This window comes from Galendromus occidentalis, unplaced genomic scaffold (genome assembly GCF_000255335.2).
Source record: "Galendromus occidentalis unplaced genomic scaffold, Mocc_1.1 scf7180000077194, whole genome shotgun sequence".
Classification (NCBI taxonomy): domain Eukaryota; kingdom Metazoa; phylum Arthropoda; class Arachnida; order Mesostigmata; family Phytoseiidae; genus Galendromus; species Galendromus occidentalis.
Window position 1 is genome coordinate 296992 of NW_003805182.1, and position 18106 is coordinate 315097.

At 52.0% G+C, this 18106-nt stretch overlaps 2 protein-coding genes across 2 annotated transcripts; one reads left to right on the top strand and one right to left on the bottom strand.

The window, feature by feature from the left end:
- The first annotated feature begins 1337 nt into the window (after positions 1-1337).
- LOC100903981 (uncharacterized) lies at positions 1338-5927 on the top strand. Its single transcript, XM_029111027.1, has 10 exons — positions 1338-1371; positions 1477-1584; positions 1816-3176; positions 3417-3579; positions 3722-4027; positions 4179-4411; positions 4502-4806; positions 4959-5216; positions 5436-5592; positions 5689-5927. The coding sequence occupies exons 1-10, from the start codon at positions 1338-1340 to the stop codon at positions 5815-5817; spliced, it is 3054 nt and encodes a 1017-aa protein (XP_028966860.1). The 3' UTR covers positions 5818-5927.
- Positions 5928-6384: 457 nt separating this feature from the next.
- On the bottom strand, positions 6385-15549 carry nau (myogenic-determination protein nautilus). Its single transcript, XM_018638902.1, has 5 exons — positions 15411-15549; positions 12403-12639; positions 11835-12022; positions 9197-9242; positions 6385-6557 (listed from the first exon to the last, which is right to left on the bottom strand). The coding sequence occupies exons 1-5, from the start codon at positions 15547-15549 to the stop codon at positions 6385-6387; spliced, it is 783 nt and encodes a 260-aa protein (XP_018494418.1).
- Positions 15550-18106: the final 2557 nt, after the last annotated feature.

An 18106-nucleotide genomic window follows, 5' to 3' on the forward strand; every position in this document is an offset into this window, starting at 1 on the left:
CGGGCAAGCCACAGTCAGCGACGAGTGGGAAGGGCCTCGGCTCCAGTCGGAATCCCGATCCCACTACGATTCGATTCGCTCGTTATTCTCATCGTTGAAGCTTGCGTTCAATTCGCGGATAGCAGCCTTTCCACGGCACGGAAGGGTTTCATCCGGCGCGGGGTCCCCAGAAATTCGATGGAATCTATGAGAAGAGACTCTTCCTGAACCGATTTACGGCATCCTGAAATGCTCACTGGTGCTCCCTCCATCGAATATAGGATCCAGGATCGATACGGTAGCTCATTATCCCACTTCGACGCGAACAATTAAAAAATCGTCCTCCTTCGAATCTCGTGTTTCGATCGAATATTTTCTGACCGAAGTTTTTGGAAAAACGGCGGATCCGAGCGATGATAAAATAAAATCTCTGGGTTTTGCTCCTCTTTGGAAGGGCCTGAACATCTCGAGTTACCCCTCAGCGTTATCATCTGGAGTGCGGTCGATGAGCGTAGATCGATCGACCAACGCCGGATCAGAATTGAAGAGCAACACGGAGTTCGGAGCTTTTTGGCCCTCAGAACAAGCAGGTACTCGACCAGACGACCAATAGTCGGACCGTGTGACGGTCTAGGACATGAATGAATGGAACACGGTGAGGGCGAATTCATAAACCGGACGTCGCATCCGGCCCTCTGGTCGTCCAGCGAATGAACAACGAGCCGAGTGACAGAATGGAACTTCACTGAAAACTGCTCTAAGCGCGTCGACGAATGTGATTCTAGTGCTAAACCGCCAGATCGGGTGGGTCGTATCAGAGCTGGAGCTCTGGTTCACAAGTTCGGATTTGTTTGATGTGACTCGAGTTCAAGTGATTAGTTCGCGCGCCTCCTGTGACAGGCGACCGTCCCTGGTCAGTGGACCGTGGAATCCAGGTGGACGGTGTTTGGTGAGAACCGTAAAAAACTTTGGAATGTTGTTGAATCATCTGTTGCGTTCACCTGCGTCCAGTGGGTCTTTCCGTAACTGCGCTGAACCGAGTCCATTCCTGCTCCCCGAAAGCTTGAAATTTTCGGTACTTGAAAGATATCTAGATAGCAATATTTTTATCCTAGTACGTTTCTGCGGGGAAACCACACGGCTGAGCTCACCGCAGAGGGTGTCTTATCAGCATTGGTAATAATTACCTCTTTTCGATTTGGATCCTCTGCGAGTATTAACGATGGAGGACGATCAGAGTAAGAGCGTCGTATGTTCCATAGATGTATCATCACCCCAGATGATAGCTCCCAATGTCTCCACAAGCGCTGCTACTCAAGTGTTTCATCCCACTGATTAGCGTCTTCGGATCACGAGGGATGCCGACGAATGCCACGAAAACAGCCAAACACTGTGAGTAAGACTGCGGTACAATCACGAAGACTGGAACCGCTCCGGGTATGCGAAGTCCATCTGTGACGAAATCGATTCCATTTAATCCTAAATCTCTATTTCAAGCTGAACTCATGACCATGGTGACAACCTCATACGTGGAGAGGATGCCGGCTTTCCTAGAGTCGCAGTCCCCCGTCTTGGAGATGGTAGACGGGAATCCGTGTTTGACAGGTGAATATCGCCGGGCCTGAAGTGAATCGGATGTATCGGTCTGAGGGGATCTCGCCATCGCTCCTCATTGGCCCGAGTCTACGACCATGAATTATCGCAGGATCGGAGACGTTCCCCCAATTATTCTGAGTTTACCTCGGGGGAAATCCCCCCTCGGTCCGCGGTCGTTCCGGTGCTTTACCGGGGCGTCACATCGATGGATTATTATTCACACAATTTTTTCCCCTCCAGTCGAAACCGTGGAGGAACGCGAGCTGGGGAACCTGATGGCTCGGAAGACCTGCTGGTGCATGACCGTCATCGAAGTGCCAATAACTCCATCGGTGACTAGCGGAATGACGGCCACAGTGCATAAGACTCCCGTATTCACCACGACCGTAACCGTGTTCGCGAGCTCTGTCATCGAAACTGTTTTCGAGACGGTTATGAGACCAGACGCCGAGCTGTCATCGAGGAATCCCTCCCAGGAGTCTGCGTGGATACCCGAAAGTATCATCTCACCTTCTTGGCCAGCCAACACGATCGAGAAGAGCGTAGATGCCATGTCCTCGAGCCTATCTCCGATTCTTGTGACCGAATCAGAGAGCATTGTGGTCTCGACCGGAGCCTTCGAGCCTTCGACGACCATCGAAGCTTCTTTTTCGACCGTGTCTCCGTCCGCGGACGATAGCTCCATGGGAGACCCAGCGCCGACCCCAACGTTCGGAGTCACGAACAGCGACTTGAGCTCCCAAGTCATCGATTCATTTTCCGCTCGGAGCGGGGAGCTCGACACGGATAATGATGTTGCCGAAACCACGCCTTCGCCATCTTCTCATTCGACTTGGATTGGAGATTCGTCGCCCTCGGTGGAGGAACAAACCATGTCAATGACCCCAGTCGACTCAGAGATCTCTTCCACGATGACCGCGACAGATCAATCGCTTGTTCCGCCTCTATGGTCTTCGAGCAGCGGAATTTCCAGTGAAGCCAATGTGCTCACACCCTCTCGACCTATCCCGCCGGAATCCGGGATGTACGACCAATCGGAGACTTGGTTACCCACGCCAAGCATTTCCGGTACGTTCGAGGAGTCCAGCGGAATAGGACCCGAGTCGACCCTGATTCCTGACCCATCGTGGGATCCATCGAGCTCCTATTCCCCGGACCCGGGAGACTCTAGATCGTCGCAATCATCGGGACCGGAATTCGTGACCCGTTTCCCTCCTTGGACGAAGTCCATGGGGACTGATGACTCCTCCACAGAAATCACCGCGATCGCCTCACCCACAGGATTCGCGTCACCCACAGAGTACGAATCAGCAGGATTCGGAACGGTTTCGCCAACGGGTTCCGGAGGACACGACTCGACCCTCGTGGAAACATCGACGTTGACTGCGATCCTTGACGATACCCCGTGCGAAACGACGGCGAGCATAGAATCAACCGCCCACGGCACTCTGACGACTGCCTCGGTTCCGTCAGATATCGACACTCCACACGCTTCCGTGGAACCCTCAGCGAGGGACAGTGGGTCAACATCGCCTTCAAGCTGGTTCAATCCATCGGGATCGTTCCCCGAGTCCAAGTCGCAGAGTCCCCATTACGGGTCTGTGAGTTCCTCGATAGCTCCGACTCCGATGATTGAGTCCTCTTTCGTGCTTCCGACCTTGAGTGCAAGCCTGCAGTCCTCACCGGAAATGAAGACACAATCTTTGTTGCCCGGAGACTCGACTTCAAGTGTAAGCTCGCTGCCCGCGAGCACGACAGTTGTCGGGCCATCGTCACGTTCATCGAAGCTGTTGAGCTCGTCAGATTCGGACGGCGTCACTGCAGTTTGGAACCGGACACAGACACCGTCGTCAACGAGCAAAGAATCGCTTTGGACTCGGAGTACAAGAAAACCAATTGTGCCAAGCCGAACAATTGTTCCGGCCAGCTCTGGCTCGCCGCCGTCGACGCCACCGCCTCCTCCGACACCTTCTGACCAAGACTCTCAATACTGGATACAGACGGGTGAGTCCCTCTGACGGTTTTAGGGCTACGCGAGATTCGTGCCTCTCGCCATTTACCTTCGAACCCCAGGCTTCTGCAGAGTCTTTCCAATCGTAATTCCCAGACTCGTGAAGGATGACGAATATCCTGCCCGGTATTACAGAGCTGAAGATCCCGCGCGGAACGAATTCCACGGACACTTCGAAACTCGTTAAAGATCTTGCCTTCATTTACGAGCGTGCCTATGCGGCACACTTCCGAAGGCAGCGTCGCCAGCTGGGCCGGCTGACTCAAATCAAATTGATCTACGTCCGCGCTGATTACAAAGAAAGGAACATGACCCTGGTTTACGTTTTGTATTATTTGAATCGACTTGTGCCCGCTGTTGAAGCAGTCAAGAGGATCCAAGTTGTGCCGCAAGCCGACATGGAAAAATTACTCCGACATGGTGTAATTGTCAAAGCCAAACGTAAGTCATAGAATAAGTCACTCAGAGAATCCGTCGTCTAACTTGGGAGTTTGTGCTGATAACGTATTCGAGATTGAGGGTGGGTGATCCGAGGAGTGGATCGCTCGTTATCTTAGACCTTATCGAAGATGAAGGCTCGATCTTCCCGCAGCTTACGAGCCCAGTAGATCCACGGCTTCGCTTGAGGACAATCGATTCACGAACAAAGCCTACGTGGCCTGGCTCATCGTGTTGATACTACTCCTGCTCCTGCTATTGCTCCTGTGTATCCTCCTCTACTTCTGCATCCGCAATCGCAGTCGACAGAAAGCTAACGTCAAAGATGCTGAAGTATCCAGCTCCTTCAGCAACGGAGAGGGAAAGTTCAGCACAACATCTGGCATGGTGAGTTTTCGGTTTATAAAGGAAAGGCTCAGGAAGAATTTCGCTCGGGAACTCAGTGTTCCCGCTCCTTATACCTTTATTGCCTTGCAGACGATGCCCGGTGAAAGCGTTCGGTCGTACCGAGACGCGGTAACGAGTCCTGTTCACTTTGGAGGCACAGGAACTTATAGGAGGAGCGAGTCGCCGAGATTCTACGAGAATCAGGCGTTCGATTCCGACGAGCCCAGGCTTCGCAAACGTCCGGTGCTCACCCAACACACGTTCGAGGCGACGGTCGAGAGTCAGCCACAGGAGGCAAAGTCCGAGCTAACGCCCCCTGACGTCAAGCCTCGGAAGAGGAAATCCAAAGCAGATAAATCTTCCGACCTCTCCGCATGCCGGGACACAACGATTTTGTGAGTTCAATGGATTCACGACGATTTTTTTCGCTCGCGCTGAGGGCTGTTCCCCGCCTGAGGCTTATCGCCCCAGCAAGTCTCAATTTTTGCTCCCTTCCCTCTAGGAGCAGGATATGTGCAGAACTCGCTAATACAGTTCGTTTGAGCAGGGCCGGAGACATTGAGATTCGTCCAGTAGTCAGCGAGGTCGCGAGTGAAGACGAAACACCCGGACCTTCCGAGGAAGAAATCGAGGAAGCCAGGCGTCAACTGGAATCAATGACAGAGAGATTGAACGCGCTCGTTGATAACAGTCTGACAGTGGAGCAGGCGAAAACGAAACTTCACGGGAGCTACAGACAGAAGTTGCTCATAAGTCGGAAGGACTACAAGCGGTGTAGATCGGCCGACTCAATCGATAAGTACGAGTTCGGACAATTGATATAGGTATCAGAAACCCTTTGCTGAGTTTTACCTCCATCGTGAATCCTATTCATGGACAAGCTACGACAATAATTGTCATCGATCTCTCCAATCATTCTTCCGGACTCGGTTCCGAACGCTTGGCAGAGCTTAACGAAGAGGAGGAACAATCGTTCCCATCATATATTCTCTCGAGCTGAGCAGGGAATTTCATTCCGTTTAAGGATATCGCTTTCCTCTGTGCCGTCTGTCAGCAATCCGATCTTCCGAGATCAGCCAACACAGACGTCTTTCGCGAAGAAAACAACTCCCCCTCATTTTCTGGTGACCATCCACAAGGAAACTGCTGCCAAAGAACGTAGATTACACCAGGAGAGCCATGTGAGTGTCACCCCACCCTTTTCCCTATCCCAGTTCGAGCTCGAAAATCATGTCGTCATCGACTCAATTCCGTGTGATCTCTCTCCGTCGTTACAGAGACGGGTGGTCGAGGAATTTGAGAGCACAAGCCGCGTGACATACCGCGAACCAACGTCACGGGTAATCGAAGCCATCAGACATGAACTGGATCTGGCCCAAGATTTCCCGAAAGAAAGCTTCGCCTGAGGTGTCTCGAATCATTCATCTTCAATCAGTGTGTGAAAAAAGAACGCGATGAGGAAACATTGTAACATGTATCATATCCCTGTATTCAGAGAAATAATTGTATTTGTACATTTTGTGATAAAAATTATCTCCTCTGGAACTTCAGAGGTCTTTCGGTGATCACATTTCTTTGATCCTTTCTCTGAGGACCGGATAACGATCCTTGCGCTTCTCGCGATGTATCTGATCCAGGTCTCCCGAGGGATTTTCCGACACGCGGGAAGACGAAAACTGTGCCTATGTCATACACTCCAAGGAAGAGGCATTCTCTCGCGGGAATACTCCCTGCCCAATTTTATTGCACAATATTTATCGTCAGAAGTATCAATATTTCCATCAGTTCATAGTCTCGTTCGTCTCCACCATGTATCGCTATCCTCTCCGTCGAAGTTAAGTGTGATGGACCACGAACATATTAGCATTCACATTGCACGCAAAGTCCCGTCGAACTCAACCCTCTCAAGGGAATCCATACCCCTTCTGAGCCTCGAGTATGATGATCTGCTGAGCCACACTGCTCGGTACATTTCAGTCGAAAGCGAATTTGTTGGCACTCCCGAGTATTCTGGCTGCACTCGTGAGCTCGCTCGAGGAGCCGGAACTGGCAGGATTCAGATTTTGAACGATACGGCTCAAGCAATCCAGGCTGTTTTGGGCAGATTGATATTGGGAGCTCGGTCGCGCCGACAGCTCCATTATTTCTGTGGACAGGAATATCTTGTTACTGAACCTAATTTTTCCCGAAAATTATCGCCCGTTTTCCACCGGAGCTCCTCAGATCCAGACACTACTTAGTCGTCGTTTCTATCGGTTGTCGCAGCATCCAGAGACTTATAGCTTCGAGTATAATTCCGTCTCTAAGCTACCCGAGGTCCTATTGTTCCGCGTAAATCAGTTGTTCGCGCTTAGTCAGCTAGTGTATGATGAATGACGCGCATGTTGTCGATGAAGCCAGGGGGAGGGGGCGCGGTCGTGCTCGGGGTCCTTGGGTGGCCGCGCGATCACCGCACGGTCGTCACTCGATCGTCATAAGATCGAACGAGTCATTAACTGAACCAACATCAACAACGCTCCGTTACAAATGTCTGGCTCTGCTTAGCCTAATGACTGGAGCGTGTACGCGTGAGACCACACGAGCCAACGGCTAAACGGTCGAGAGCGAGCGCGGAAACTAGAGGGACTGGCCTACGACCCTCGGAGACCCAGGGAAAAGTGACTGAATGATCACAGATGACATGAGCGCTGCTCCTCCTCCATAACAACCGTGACAGATGACCCTGTTGGAAACATCAACAAATAAACCCACCTCAGGATGCATCATTTCCCCCGAGTCAAATCGGAATCCGGAGCAGAACATCGGTCTATTTGGGACCGCAGAGAAATATCCCAAAATGCCTGCGCCTTTCGGGAAACATTGTTAAGAATTCCGGTTTTTCGAGCTCGCTTCAAGCTCCGGTTGAGAGTACAAGATTTCTTCTCGCTTCCGATCGAGTGTCGGAGTGTAGTCAAAGCATTCGTTCCTATGTGGAACCAAGAAGCATTCACTTGAGTAATAAAAAGATCGCACAGGTTAATCGCAGGCGTAACTATCATTGGTTCTGGAGAGTGCTTCCGTACAATGATCTGTGTTGCTCGAGAGACGGTGACAAAAAATCGCAGCGCCGGCTTTCGAGCTGAACTTGGCGGGCGAAGCCAGACACCACCACCAGCACTCACTGCTCAGTTCGGACACGCTCCACGAACGATGGACAACGATGAAATGAGAGAGAGCGAGGGAAAAACCTGAATAGCGAGCTGTCTGTCTGCCTGCCTATCCATCCGTCCTTCTCTTAGCCCGATCGCCAGACTGCACCTTTTCACATGCTCCACGACTGAAAAGACTGTCGCTCTTTGATCTGATAGTGGGAGTTCTCCATTACAGCCGCATTCATCCCAAGGCTTTGATCACACTAGATCTAGAGGTCGGAATAAATTCGAAAACTTCCAGCCTTTTCCCTGCATCGCCCTCGATATCAGAATCGAACTTCCACAACGCCATTCTGTACCCGGCGTGCTTAACGGTGAGCAATGGGTAGTGAGGTTTCGGGTCTCCAACACCAGAGAGCTCGACGGCGGAGCTTTCTCTCCAGATCCTGTCATTTTCGAGCTCTATACAAAAAAGTCGCTTCCTGACACGCTGAGTGTGAACTGATCATAGGAGGAAGCGGCTCCCGGTCCCGAGGTAGGTTACCAACAATAGCGGTGCACAGGGTCTTTCAACACGAGAACACGGTGGAAAAAATGGAGAAAAAACTGCGCACAGAAAACAAGCAGCACCGCGAATTTTAATGAGCGAGTTTGTCTCTCGTCACTTGAGAGCAGCTTGCGTGAGCTAGGAGGCAAGCTCCGGGTGTTTGAACACAAAAGGCTCTCCTCCAAGCCGCGACAGATTCCTCTTCGATTTCCCGTGGGAATTCGGCCGAGGTAAATGGACAAGCATGGAGGATTTTGATTTCGAGATGCCGGGGTTCGGGGCACGTTTTCGAAATCGTCATCCGTTGCTTGAATGATTAAACACTTTTGGGGATTTAGGACCGGTAGCATTCCGAATTCTACGGCAAGGAAGGTGATGTGGACGGGTCTCAGATTTATGACCCGAAACAGAGCTTGTTTTTCTTCCTCCTACATTTTCGTCGACTCGTGAACCTTTATCTTCGATCGGAAGCTCTCTCCGCGACCGAGTGTGTGGCGAGATTGTCGGTCTCGTTGACGCCACCTCTCTCGATGGAACTGTGCGACGAACAACTTTTCGGAATAATATGCGAAAGCCAGCTGCTGCTGCTGCCTCCCTCCCGATTGATTCTTTGATCCTCGACTGGCTTCTGGATTTCGTCTTGAGTTACGACTAGCTCACGCGCCTTATTGACTGTGTTACCGTTCGACACAACCCTCTGACACTAGCGCGGCAGCAGGGCGATTACCAATACGAGCCACCCCTCAGCGTCGCTCTCGAACGACGACTTTTCGTCATATCGAACTCTAATGATTCGTGTCGACAGCACTTGGCAGCGGATCTCAAGCTGTGGAAGGATTACCTACTCGATGGAAGTCACCGTTCCGGGAGGATTCGAAACGAGAGGCGCCTCGGGAGACCCCTAGGCTTTTTTTTTCCGAGGGCACTGTTTTCGGTACCGAGTTTTTCTTCGGTTGTCGCTGTCGCCGTCTTCAGGGTTAGTTTGTCGATCGGTGTCTATCGGTGTGGCTTTGAAGGCAAATGCCTGGTGACAAATGAGATGAAGCGCGGAGGCCATGCCTCACGTCACTCAGCCGGTGCCTGTCCGTTCGTTCGGCTTCCACTCACCTTTGTGATACCTGGCCAGTCTTTGGGAGTCTCTGCTATCTCTTGCCTGGAACGAACATCTTTCTTAGAGCATCTATCGAAAGCTTATATCGGAGACATGTTCACCGCATCTCTGACGGCCTGTCACGATGGCTGACGGCTGGCACTTCTGCGATTGTTACACAAGATGTGCGTTCGTTCATCCGAATACTGCAGAGATCGGTTTCGAGGGTGCTTCGGATCACTTATGGTACTCTTTACTTTCGAACAGGCTCGAGAAGTTTCCTGTCTGCTCGAGCCCGACGCGTCGGCAGCGGGCTAACCCAGTTTCCGATGAGCTCAGTATTCCCCTCGACAACAGGATGACAGAACGAATCAGAGGTATTTTTCCATGCCGGTAGCACGGAAAACAGATCACAGTATTCTGATCTGGAACTCTGACTCGCGTCAATTCCAGAAGAGCTCGGACTCCTACGGTATCGATAAGTAATCGAATAAGTTTCTGTTTCGTGTCATAAAATGAAATACAGAGCTGAGATGAGAGTTTTGATAACTTGACGAGATCAAGAGATTACGAGGCTCTCCGCTCGTTGTTTCCCTCTTTTCCACCCTCCACGGGTATCTGGAAGCTAGGTGACGAATTGTCCATAGAAGCTAAAAGAGGAAATGTTGAAAGACGTCGGGGATTAGACCGACCGACCGGCCGGCCGCCGCTGCCGCTCGACGAAGAGGGAACACCAAAATACAGATAGAGTGGAGGATTAGCTCAACGACCGTGGGATGTAACAAGTCTCAAGAGGGGAGCATTAGTGTCGAACTTATCACTGGCTTTCCCGGGAACTGACTCCTCGGCATGAAACTCATTCCCCGAGCTCTCATTCCATGCTCGCGGTATCCTCAGGGTTACAGAGACCCAAACCGAGCCTGCACCCCCGGTGACAGATCGCGCTTGAACTACAGCGGGACGAGTCAAGGAACCCGCGCACCGTTGTACCAATCGCCCGGTATGGCGGCTCCGAACCAAAAAGATCTCAAGTCAGAACTTGAACTCTCATACGAGCAGGAACGATATCATTTGAGCTCGTCTCCGGAGAATCTCAGCAACTGCGTGATATTAGAGTCGCCGAATCGAAGCGAGCAGCGCGGCGACCCTAAGATTGTGTGAGTGAGACAAGTTCACAGGACGCGGAGGACCTCTCATGAATAGGGTTAATGTTGATGTGTTTCTAACGACATTCCTACCACAAAGCTCTCTAGCGCCGGCATTTCACGGATTCCGGGTTCTCGGCTCCCTTGTTCTCCTCCGAGGGCCACCATGATCGAAGCAGAGAACAAGCGGACCCTTTGATGAGCAGGATTTCACACGGCGGGAAAAGCCTCGAGGTTCGGTGCTTGATACTCGATCCGCGTAAATTGAATCGAGACCCGGCTCTCATCCGGGAATCCTTCCGTGCTCGGACGGAAATTCAACCGCGTGATAAACCAATGAGGCGCGAGGAGTAGCCGAGCCCAGAGGGATATGGAAGCAGAGAGCAGAACAGTGGAATAACTGAATGAAAAAAAGAGGGAAAACAACGAAAGCAAAAGAGGAAAGTTATCCTCGATCAGACAATGCTCGACAGAGAGGATGGTGGTTGGTGATCATCTTCCTGCGATCAAACAAGCGAATGCCAGACTGTCGGGAGGAGAGATCTTCGCCGGAAGGAAGCTTTGATACCTCCAGCGGAACTCCGCAACCTTGACACCGGCTCCCATTGTACCCGATCCAACGAGCTGACGATGAAAGTGGCTCGGGTTTCGAACGGGTTTTCCGGAACTGGTTCCGGATGAACACGTCTGAGCTTCGAGACATCGACGGAACGTAAGCGGATCGTCGCATTCCGCGAATTGAACGTGAGGGAGATCCTAACGGAGATCGACCGCGAATGCCATCCCTTGATCGACAGGGAATAATAATTTCTCGGACTCAGGTGATAATCGGGGTCACTCTCGGGGGAATCGTCCCCTCTATCGGAACCCATCATTACCTGGTGCGAGTCATTACAGCGACGGTTTGACGAAAAAAGAACAAACAGGTAGGCCAGCGAACAGTCCGGGAAGCAAAACTGCAGCCATAGGCTGTAATGGCTTGGATCGACCTCCGACAAAAGGTTTCTAACCCCTTCCCTGACCGAGTGAGAGAGCTATGTACCAACAAACGGCTTGGAGACGCTGCGTCAAAACACAGGACAAGGCCGGCGGGCGCACGAAAGCATGAAGGCTTATCTCAATTAAGTGATCCGTTGGACCTAACTAGAGCTCTGAAAGGCGTGTTTGGTCCACCCATCGACTTTCTCAGGGTGCACCTGCTTTTCTTCGAGAACAAGACAAAATGACAATGACAGGAAACGCTGCAATGGATGATAACGCTGATGACATTTTTCGAGAAGTCGAGAAAAAAAGGGGAACAACGGAATGAGTTATGACGAGCCATAGGAACAATGGACTGCATGGAAACTCCGTCGACCTTGTGCTAGAGTTCAACGTTCCGGACCGGCATCGTATGCCGGTACCTGTCAGCCGGTCTGTTTGTTGTCTGTCTGTTTTTCCGGCGGTCGGTCGGTAGGTTGGGCTCTACGTTCGTTCGTGTCGGCTCTGGAAGCGGAGGCTGCTACCTCACCTGGGAATGGTGCATCCTCTCGACGTTGCCGTCACTCTCCGGACTGGTCTGTCGCTGCTGCAATTTCTGCGCCTGGAGCTCCCTGAATCTTTGCATGGCATTCAGGGTCGCGGTTCCGCTCGCCGCCAGAAGCGTCCCGTGTTTCGTGGTGCTGTGCTGCAGGAGGTCCTCGAGACTCTCGATGTACTCTGTGGAGGGATTCAGGTGAATAATAAACCATCCAAGCTAACTGAGACAATTCCTTCAAGAACCGGCGCCTCGCATTGCTTGGCACGTCAAAAGTCCGTCGACGGGCTCCGCAGATAGGATCCTGAGGGGACCAGAAGTTGGCCGTTGTCGGGTTCGAATCCGACAGAGGATGCCCGAGAATTCTCTTCTATAAGATTATTCTAGATTTCCCTTCTAGGTTACCTATTCTGTGCGAGCGCTGCCCGGAACGATATGAAGTCCCTCGGAAATTGACGAAGGAATCGTCAAGTTCGCGGGCGATCAGTATGAAAATCGAGATTCGAAGCTGGGCGGAGCTCCGTGGAGCGAACTCTCTGTCTTATCGAGAATATCGTCTCACCGATTGCATTTCTGAGGATTTCCACTTTCGGCAGGCGCTGATTGGGGTTCGCTGAGGTTCTTCGCTTCAAGAGTTCGAAAGCTTCATTGACTTTCCGAAGTCTTCGACGTTCACGGAGAGTCGCAGCTTTTCTTCTATCGACGCTGACCGATCTGCGTTTGCATGCCTTACAGGCCCAGACTAAACACGCACCTCGACTGTTGCATTGTGGCGCGTAGTCTTGACTGGATGACGACTCTGGAAGTTTCGACGAAGGTTAAAATCCCAATGCACCTCAGCATGATTCCCTCGACGTCAACTATTCATCCATTTATGAGGGATTCGTACATCCGTGCGGGCGGGTGGGATTGGACGTTCTATTAGAAAACATCCCGCGCAACGATGAGTAAACCGCGGAGAGCGGCTCCGGGCCGCGGCCTAGGAGCTATACGACGTCAAAAGATGACGTCGGCGGTAGGTTCCGGGGGAAAGATTAAGCGTTCTTGCGCTCGTCGCGTGAGCTCTCTAAGGGCTTCTGGATAGATACTCCTCCATTATTCCGTAACAGAGTCGCGCTCTCCTCGAGGAGAAACGGTCAGTCTCTGCCTGAGGCAGAGCGGATGATCTGACTCAGTCAGAGTGAAGTTTTCGCTTGATACCTGTCGCAGAGAATGAGACGAACAGTTGAGCAGGCGGGAGAATGCGGGGTGGAAATAGATGAATGGATAGAAGACGAGGAATAGAGAGACCAAGATACGGGGCGGACCAGAGAAGCGGCGATCGGCCGGGTGGTCGGTAGCTCGGTCACATCTTCGCTCACTCTATAAAAAATGAGCCGGACCCGATTCAGAAAGTTCCACTCTGAAGCCGATCTCCGAATCGGCTGACGCCCGAATCTGCTATGGTTTGAGTAGCGCGCGCGCCTCGATTGACCTTCGAGGGCGCTGCGAGCAATGGACTCAAACTGGATGCCCCATGAGGCTCAATGTAGATGATCCAGATTGCTGTGATTCAGAACGGCCTTGTGAAGGGTGAAGGCTCCTCAGGTTCGAGACAGGCAGTTTCACGCTGAAGTTCATGACCGAGATCGGTTCTGACCATCGGTCGCCGCTGGAACTGTGTCGAGAGCGGAGCTGCCGAGGTCCACATCAAAGCCTCAGAGCTCGTGAGCTTCGAAGACGGTGAGGATTGGATCCATCAACGACACTACGATGGAGACGGTGCCCTCGCACGAGAATGAAAAGATGCGTTGGTCGCTCGCGGGCTAGGGGGAGCAGCCTGCGAGTGAGCATTCGAGCGGCTGGAAGACACATACCCTCCTCTACCAGCCACCGGCGTTCCCGTACGCGGGATTTGTCTTCCTACTCTCGTCTCGTTCCGATTGATTTGATGATAGGTAGCATTCAAAATACGCTACCAAGAGTTGTGAACGGTCGTTGGCTGTTCGAGTGATCCTCCACAGAAAGTCCGAGAGGCCAGAAAAATGCCGTGAATGTCCGAGAAAAATTCCGTACTAGATTCCCAGCCTTTTTGATAGGGCACATCCCTCTACCCATCTGCATGAGCCATCTGCACTCGGGGGAGCGTTCCGTATCTCAATTGATAGACTCCCTCTGCGTGCAACTTCCGCTTTTGAAAACCCGAGAAGATTATAGGTACCTACATATTGGGCTCGAGAATCTTGGGGTTGATGCTGGCAAAACTCTTCGAAGCTGTCACGAGCCGTTCTTTCTCACGATACCTTATACTATGGGGGCAGTAAGTCGAAAACCTCGATCGAGTTTCTCGTTGTGGATCTCTAGAGTCTGTGTCCGCCAATGCCTGACGTCTGATTTCCGAAAAATGGAACAGATTCAGCGACGTATTAAGACGGGGGCATCGCGGTCGATATTTCTCTCAGCATCGAGATTACTTCCGCTACGAAGTCGCCTTTCAGAGCTGGATATCGGAAGCTTCCCCCCGTGGAGAATATGATCCCGGTGGAGCGTGTACGTCATCGCGCTTTCGACTCGTCTGTAGCGGGTATCCGTGAGAGGGAGATGGTATCTGCTACTCGCTTGGGAGACCGCCTTCGGGATCTGTGGATTCTTAGCACCTTGTAGTTTCCGGAGGACACACTCCAAGACCACGGTGAGCTTCCCCATCAGATGCTCCGAAGGCTCGTGCAGAATGCTGAGACTTTCGACCTCTCCACAGCTGCGAAGCCCAGCTCTCCACCGGCCGATCGGCTTGGAGCGACGGCGCCGAATTCCGTGAAACACACCGCTTGATTCCGGAGCTCCGACCACGACTGCAGGGGGATCGCTCCTGGAAGGGCTTTTGATTCCTCCCAGGGGACGTAAATTATGAGATCAAAGTCGGCACACGCGTTTGTATCTCCGCAGCCTCATCGCCGAGAACTTCCGTGAAAACCGTTGCGAAGATCCCTGCCGAGCGGATTCCCTCGGTGGAAAATTGCAGTGTTGGAGTTCACGGGATACGTCAGGATCGGCTCGCATCGTACGTCATAAGCATGATCATCCTTCGATTGGAGATCCATCCGTGCCTCTCGATCACAAGCACCCGCGAAGCCAAAGTATCCGCGCATGACCTGCGAGTCTTCTGGGTACGCGCGGTTGAATGAACCCTGAAGAGCTCGAGGATACGACCGATAAAGAGCCGCTTGGTCAGGGCGGTCTGCACGCCAAATGCAGATATGTACGTACAGGTACGTATGTATCACACAGTACGAAGCACATCGACGCGGTGAGGTGCGGAAGGTTGCCGATTACGATCAGGCGGCCGGACAGCCCCTATGGAGACCGAGTATGGTGTCTCTCACGGGAACTTCGCGGAGGGAGAGCCCTCCAATGTTAAGTCTTTCGCCGCATTACAGACTCTGGGCCCGTAGGAAGCATCGAAAGATGCCCCTTCAGTGATTGAGCGAAGACTTTTCTCCCCCAATCACCGAAGATTTTCGGAGGGTCACGATAAATTAGCGTCCTTCCTATCCTAATAACCGGCGGTCCAAGTACAAGAGGTCCAAATACCTTGATCGGTGAGTTCGTCATCATCGTCGTAATCTTGGCTGGTCGAGGATTCTGGGCTATTCTGAAGGTTCGAGTAGGTTTCTCGACCCGTCTCCGGAACAGGGTACGCATTCTGATAGTAATAGTCGTAGGGCTCCATGCCGTGGGCAAGCATTCTAAACAAATTCTCTTGAGCTAACACAAACGCACAGCCCGGACCCTAGGCCCGATCAATCGTGAGTAACTGGAAAAAGCAGGGGAGTGTCTAGAAGGAGGCCGTCCGACTAGAACTCCTCCCTGCCTGTTGAGACCTACCCTGAGCGCGTTCGGTGCGGCAAGCTCCCGCATTCGCTCGCCGGGCGCAGAAGGTTTCGACGTCGAATAGACTCCATCTCCGTTAGATCCTCTTTGGCGTTGGGAGAATATGAAGCGATTCCCAAGCATGGGAAACGACGCTCGTTGCCATTGAAGGCATCGAGGAATTCGCAGCGCCTACAAGCGGGGAGTAGAACCGTTTCTCCGGGAAAAGACAACATCTCCGAACGCGGTAGAGCATAATAATACGATGACGTTCTGCATGATTCTTCCCTCGCTCGATACTCCGGAGTACCTACCACGTGACTTGCATACCTTACGGGAGCTCTATTGTGATATTCCCGAGTCTAGATTGGTCCCCGCGAATTTTCCGTCTCATCTTGATAAGAAAGTTCCCTGTTCCCATTGGTCTTTCTGGAGAACTTCTAGGCGTTGGAACCTTGAAAACGAGATTTGGACATTCCTCCCGAGAACAAGGCGAGTGGGTGGATGAATTGTCTCGATGATTGGTCGTAGAGGGTCGTGGCGAGACACGACTTCCTAAATTGTTGCTGAGACGGGGAAATCGTAAATTGTCCAAAATAAACACGCTCTTCGCGAAGCTTCATCGCATCCCTCGCCAGAGACAATGGTCGTTCACCGATGTGTAGAGGTCGGTCCACCTCCGGCTGTACGAAAATAGTTAAATGTTGATGCATCACGATTCGTTCACCTATACGTTTCCCTGGTGGGGGATTCCACTTCAGGGGACAGTACGGATCTCTGACAGAAATGAGGGTCGCAGGAATGACAGGACCCGCGAAGCTGTCCAGGGCACGTACGGAATCAGCGTCATGAGCGAGGCAGTTCTCCCGTCAATCAAGATTGTTTCCGCGCTAGTTGGTTCCGGGTCGGACGGGAGATATGCGGAGCCGGTCCTCGTTTCACCGAAAGGGGGTGAAAAAATTATTTATTCGGAACTTCACCACAGCAAAAGCTCCGAGCTTGGGTCGGGGAAACAATTGAAGAGAGGACTCGAGTCTCTCCAGAATCATCTGTGAGCTATTCGGTGAGGGTTGCGTTGACGCCCCCTGCGCTCCGGTGCTTTGGAAGGACGGCTTTTCCCTCGTTGTACTACAGCTTCGGCGTGATTTCTGGGGAGAGCGATGAGAGCATTCGCGTGGCTCGAGCGTGAGGCTCCGCTCAGGAGAATCGCCGGGGTAGAATCAGAATGATTTTTAAGCGGACCATAGACCTTCACCGGCTCTCCAAAGAGTAGGATTCTTAGATCTAGAGCAGAGCATTTCGAATCGAGAGAGGACTTGTTTCGAGAGGCGAGTATTTCAGGTGAATTTCACGGCTCTCCATTTGGGTGCTTGCCATATCGAATGTTCTCGAGGTCAACCGAGTTTTTCTCTTGCATCTCCGCTGATCCCAGCCATGCCGCTGTCGATCGCGCCGAGAGAAGAATCAAAGAGGAAAGAAATTACGAGCTCGGCACAAAGCCGAGATCATGTGCTCGAGATCAACTCGTGAAAAGAGAGAGAGGGTTTGGGCCCGGAGGAGAGAGTCGAGAAATGAGGAAAGGGTGTAGTAGCACTTCAGAATCGAGCAGCACGGACCGAGAGTGCACTCCTCGAAGGCCCTCAGAATTGAGATTAATGGCAATCGCTCGCTCGCGCGCGCCAGTTCACGCGCTCTGAACCAAAGCGACTCCGTTCAGATATTGTTCTCAGAAATCGCTCTGGTGACCTTCGACGGCTTAAATCATTCAGGAATTCGACATCCTCGATGTTATTCCGTTGAGCTCCCCGTCGACGATTTGACTGTTTTCGCAAGAAAATTCCGGGAAAGATCGTAATTTCGTGGACGATCCTTCAACCTCCCGTTGGAGAGGTTTCTTAGTCTTGGAGAGGCATAATAGTAGGAAGAAGGCAATCCATAACCATTGGCAATCCATTGCTCGTGGACTGATCACCGGGTCTGCAAAGTTTGGACAAAGTCACGCCTCTGTTAAGGCGGTTGTTTGCGAACGAAGAGCACGGAGGGAGGCCTCGATCCGGCGAGATATGATCCTCAAAGACGATTTCAGAGCTCCACTTGTGTGTACTGTCAAAATACGCTTTAAGCTGTTTGAGCTGAAAACACGTGACGAAGTCTAGCAGAGACACATTAGGCTCAAGATAAGTCTTGGGCGCTCGCCCCGCTCTCGAGATCAAGTTAGTGATTGAGGGTCGAAAAGAGCCTGTTCGGCCGCACCCTGTTCTGGATGGTATCGATGTTCGAGAGCTTGAAGCGATGGCGTACAATGATTGTTCTTGGAAAAAGGCTCAGTAACACAGTCGTAGAGTGAAAATAGGCTCCACGTCATTTATCCGATTCGCGCGATGAGGGGGTATTCCTTTTTCGATCTCCGACATGGC

What these genes read in the sequence shown, in the direction of transcription:
- LOC100903981 (XM_029111027.1), top strand. Translation starts at nt 1,338, where the DNA reads ATGCCGACGAATGCCACGAAAACAGCCAAACACT. An exon ending in AGAGTCCCCATTACGGGTCT is followed by an intron (nt 3,177 to 3,416) that starts GTGAGTTCCTCG and finishes AACCGGACACAG; the next exon opens with ACACCGTCGTCAACGAGCAA. An exon ending in TGCCGGGACACAACGATTTT is followed by an intron (nt 4,807 to 4,958) that starts GTGAGTTCAATG and finishes TCGTTTGAGCAG; the next exon opens with GGCCGGAGACATTGAGATTC.
- nau (XM_018638902.1), bottom strand. Translation starts at nt 15,549, where the DNA reads ATGGAGCCCTACGACTATTACTATCAGAATGCGTACCCTGTTCCGGAG. An exon ending in AATCCTCAGAAATGCAATCG is followed by an intron (nt 12,023 to 12,402) that starts GTGAGACGATAT and finishes ATCCCTCCACAG; the next exon opens with AGTACATCGAGAGTCTCGAG. An exon ending in AGAGGATGCACCATTCCCAG is followed by an intron (nt 9,243 to 11,834) that starts GTGAGGTAGCAG and finishes TGTTCGTTCCAG; the next exon opens with GCAAGAGATAGCAGAGACTC.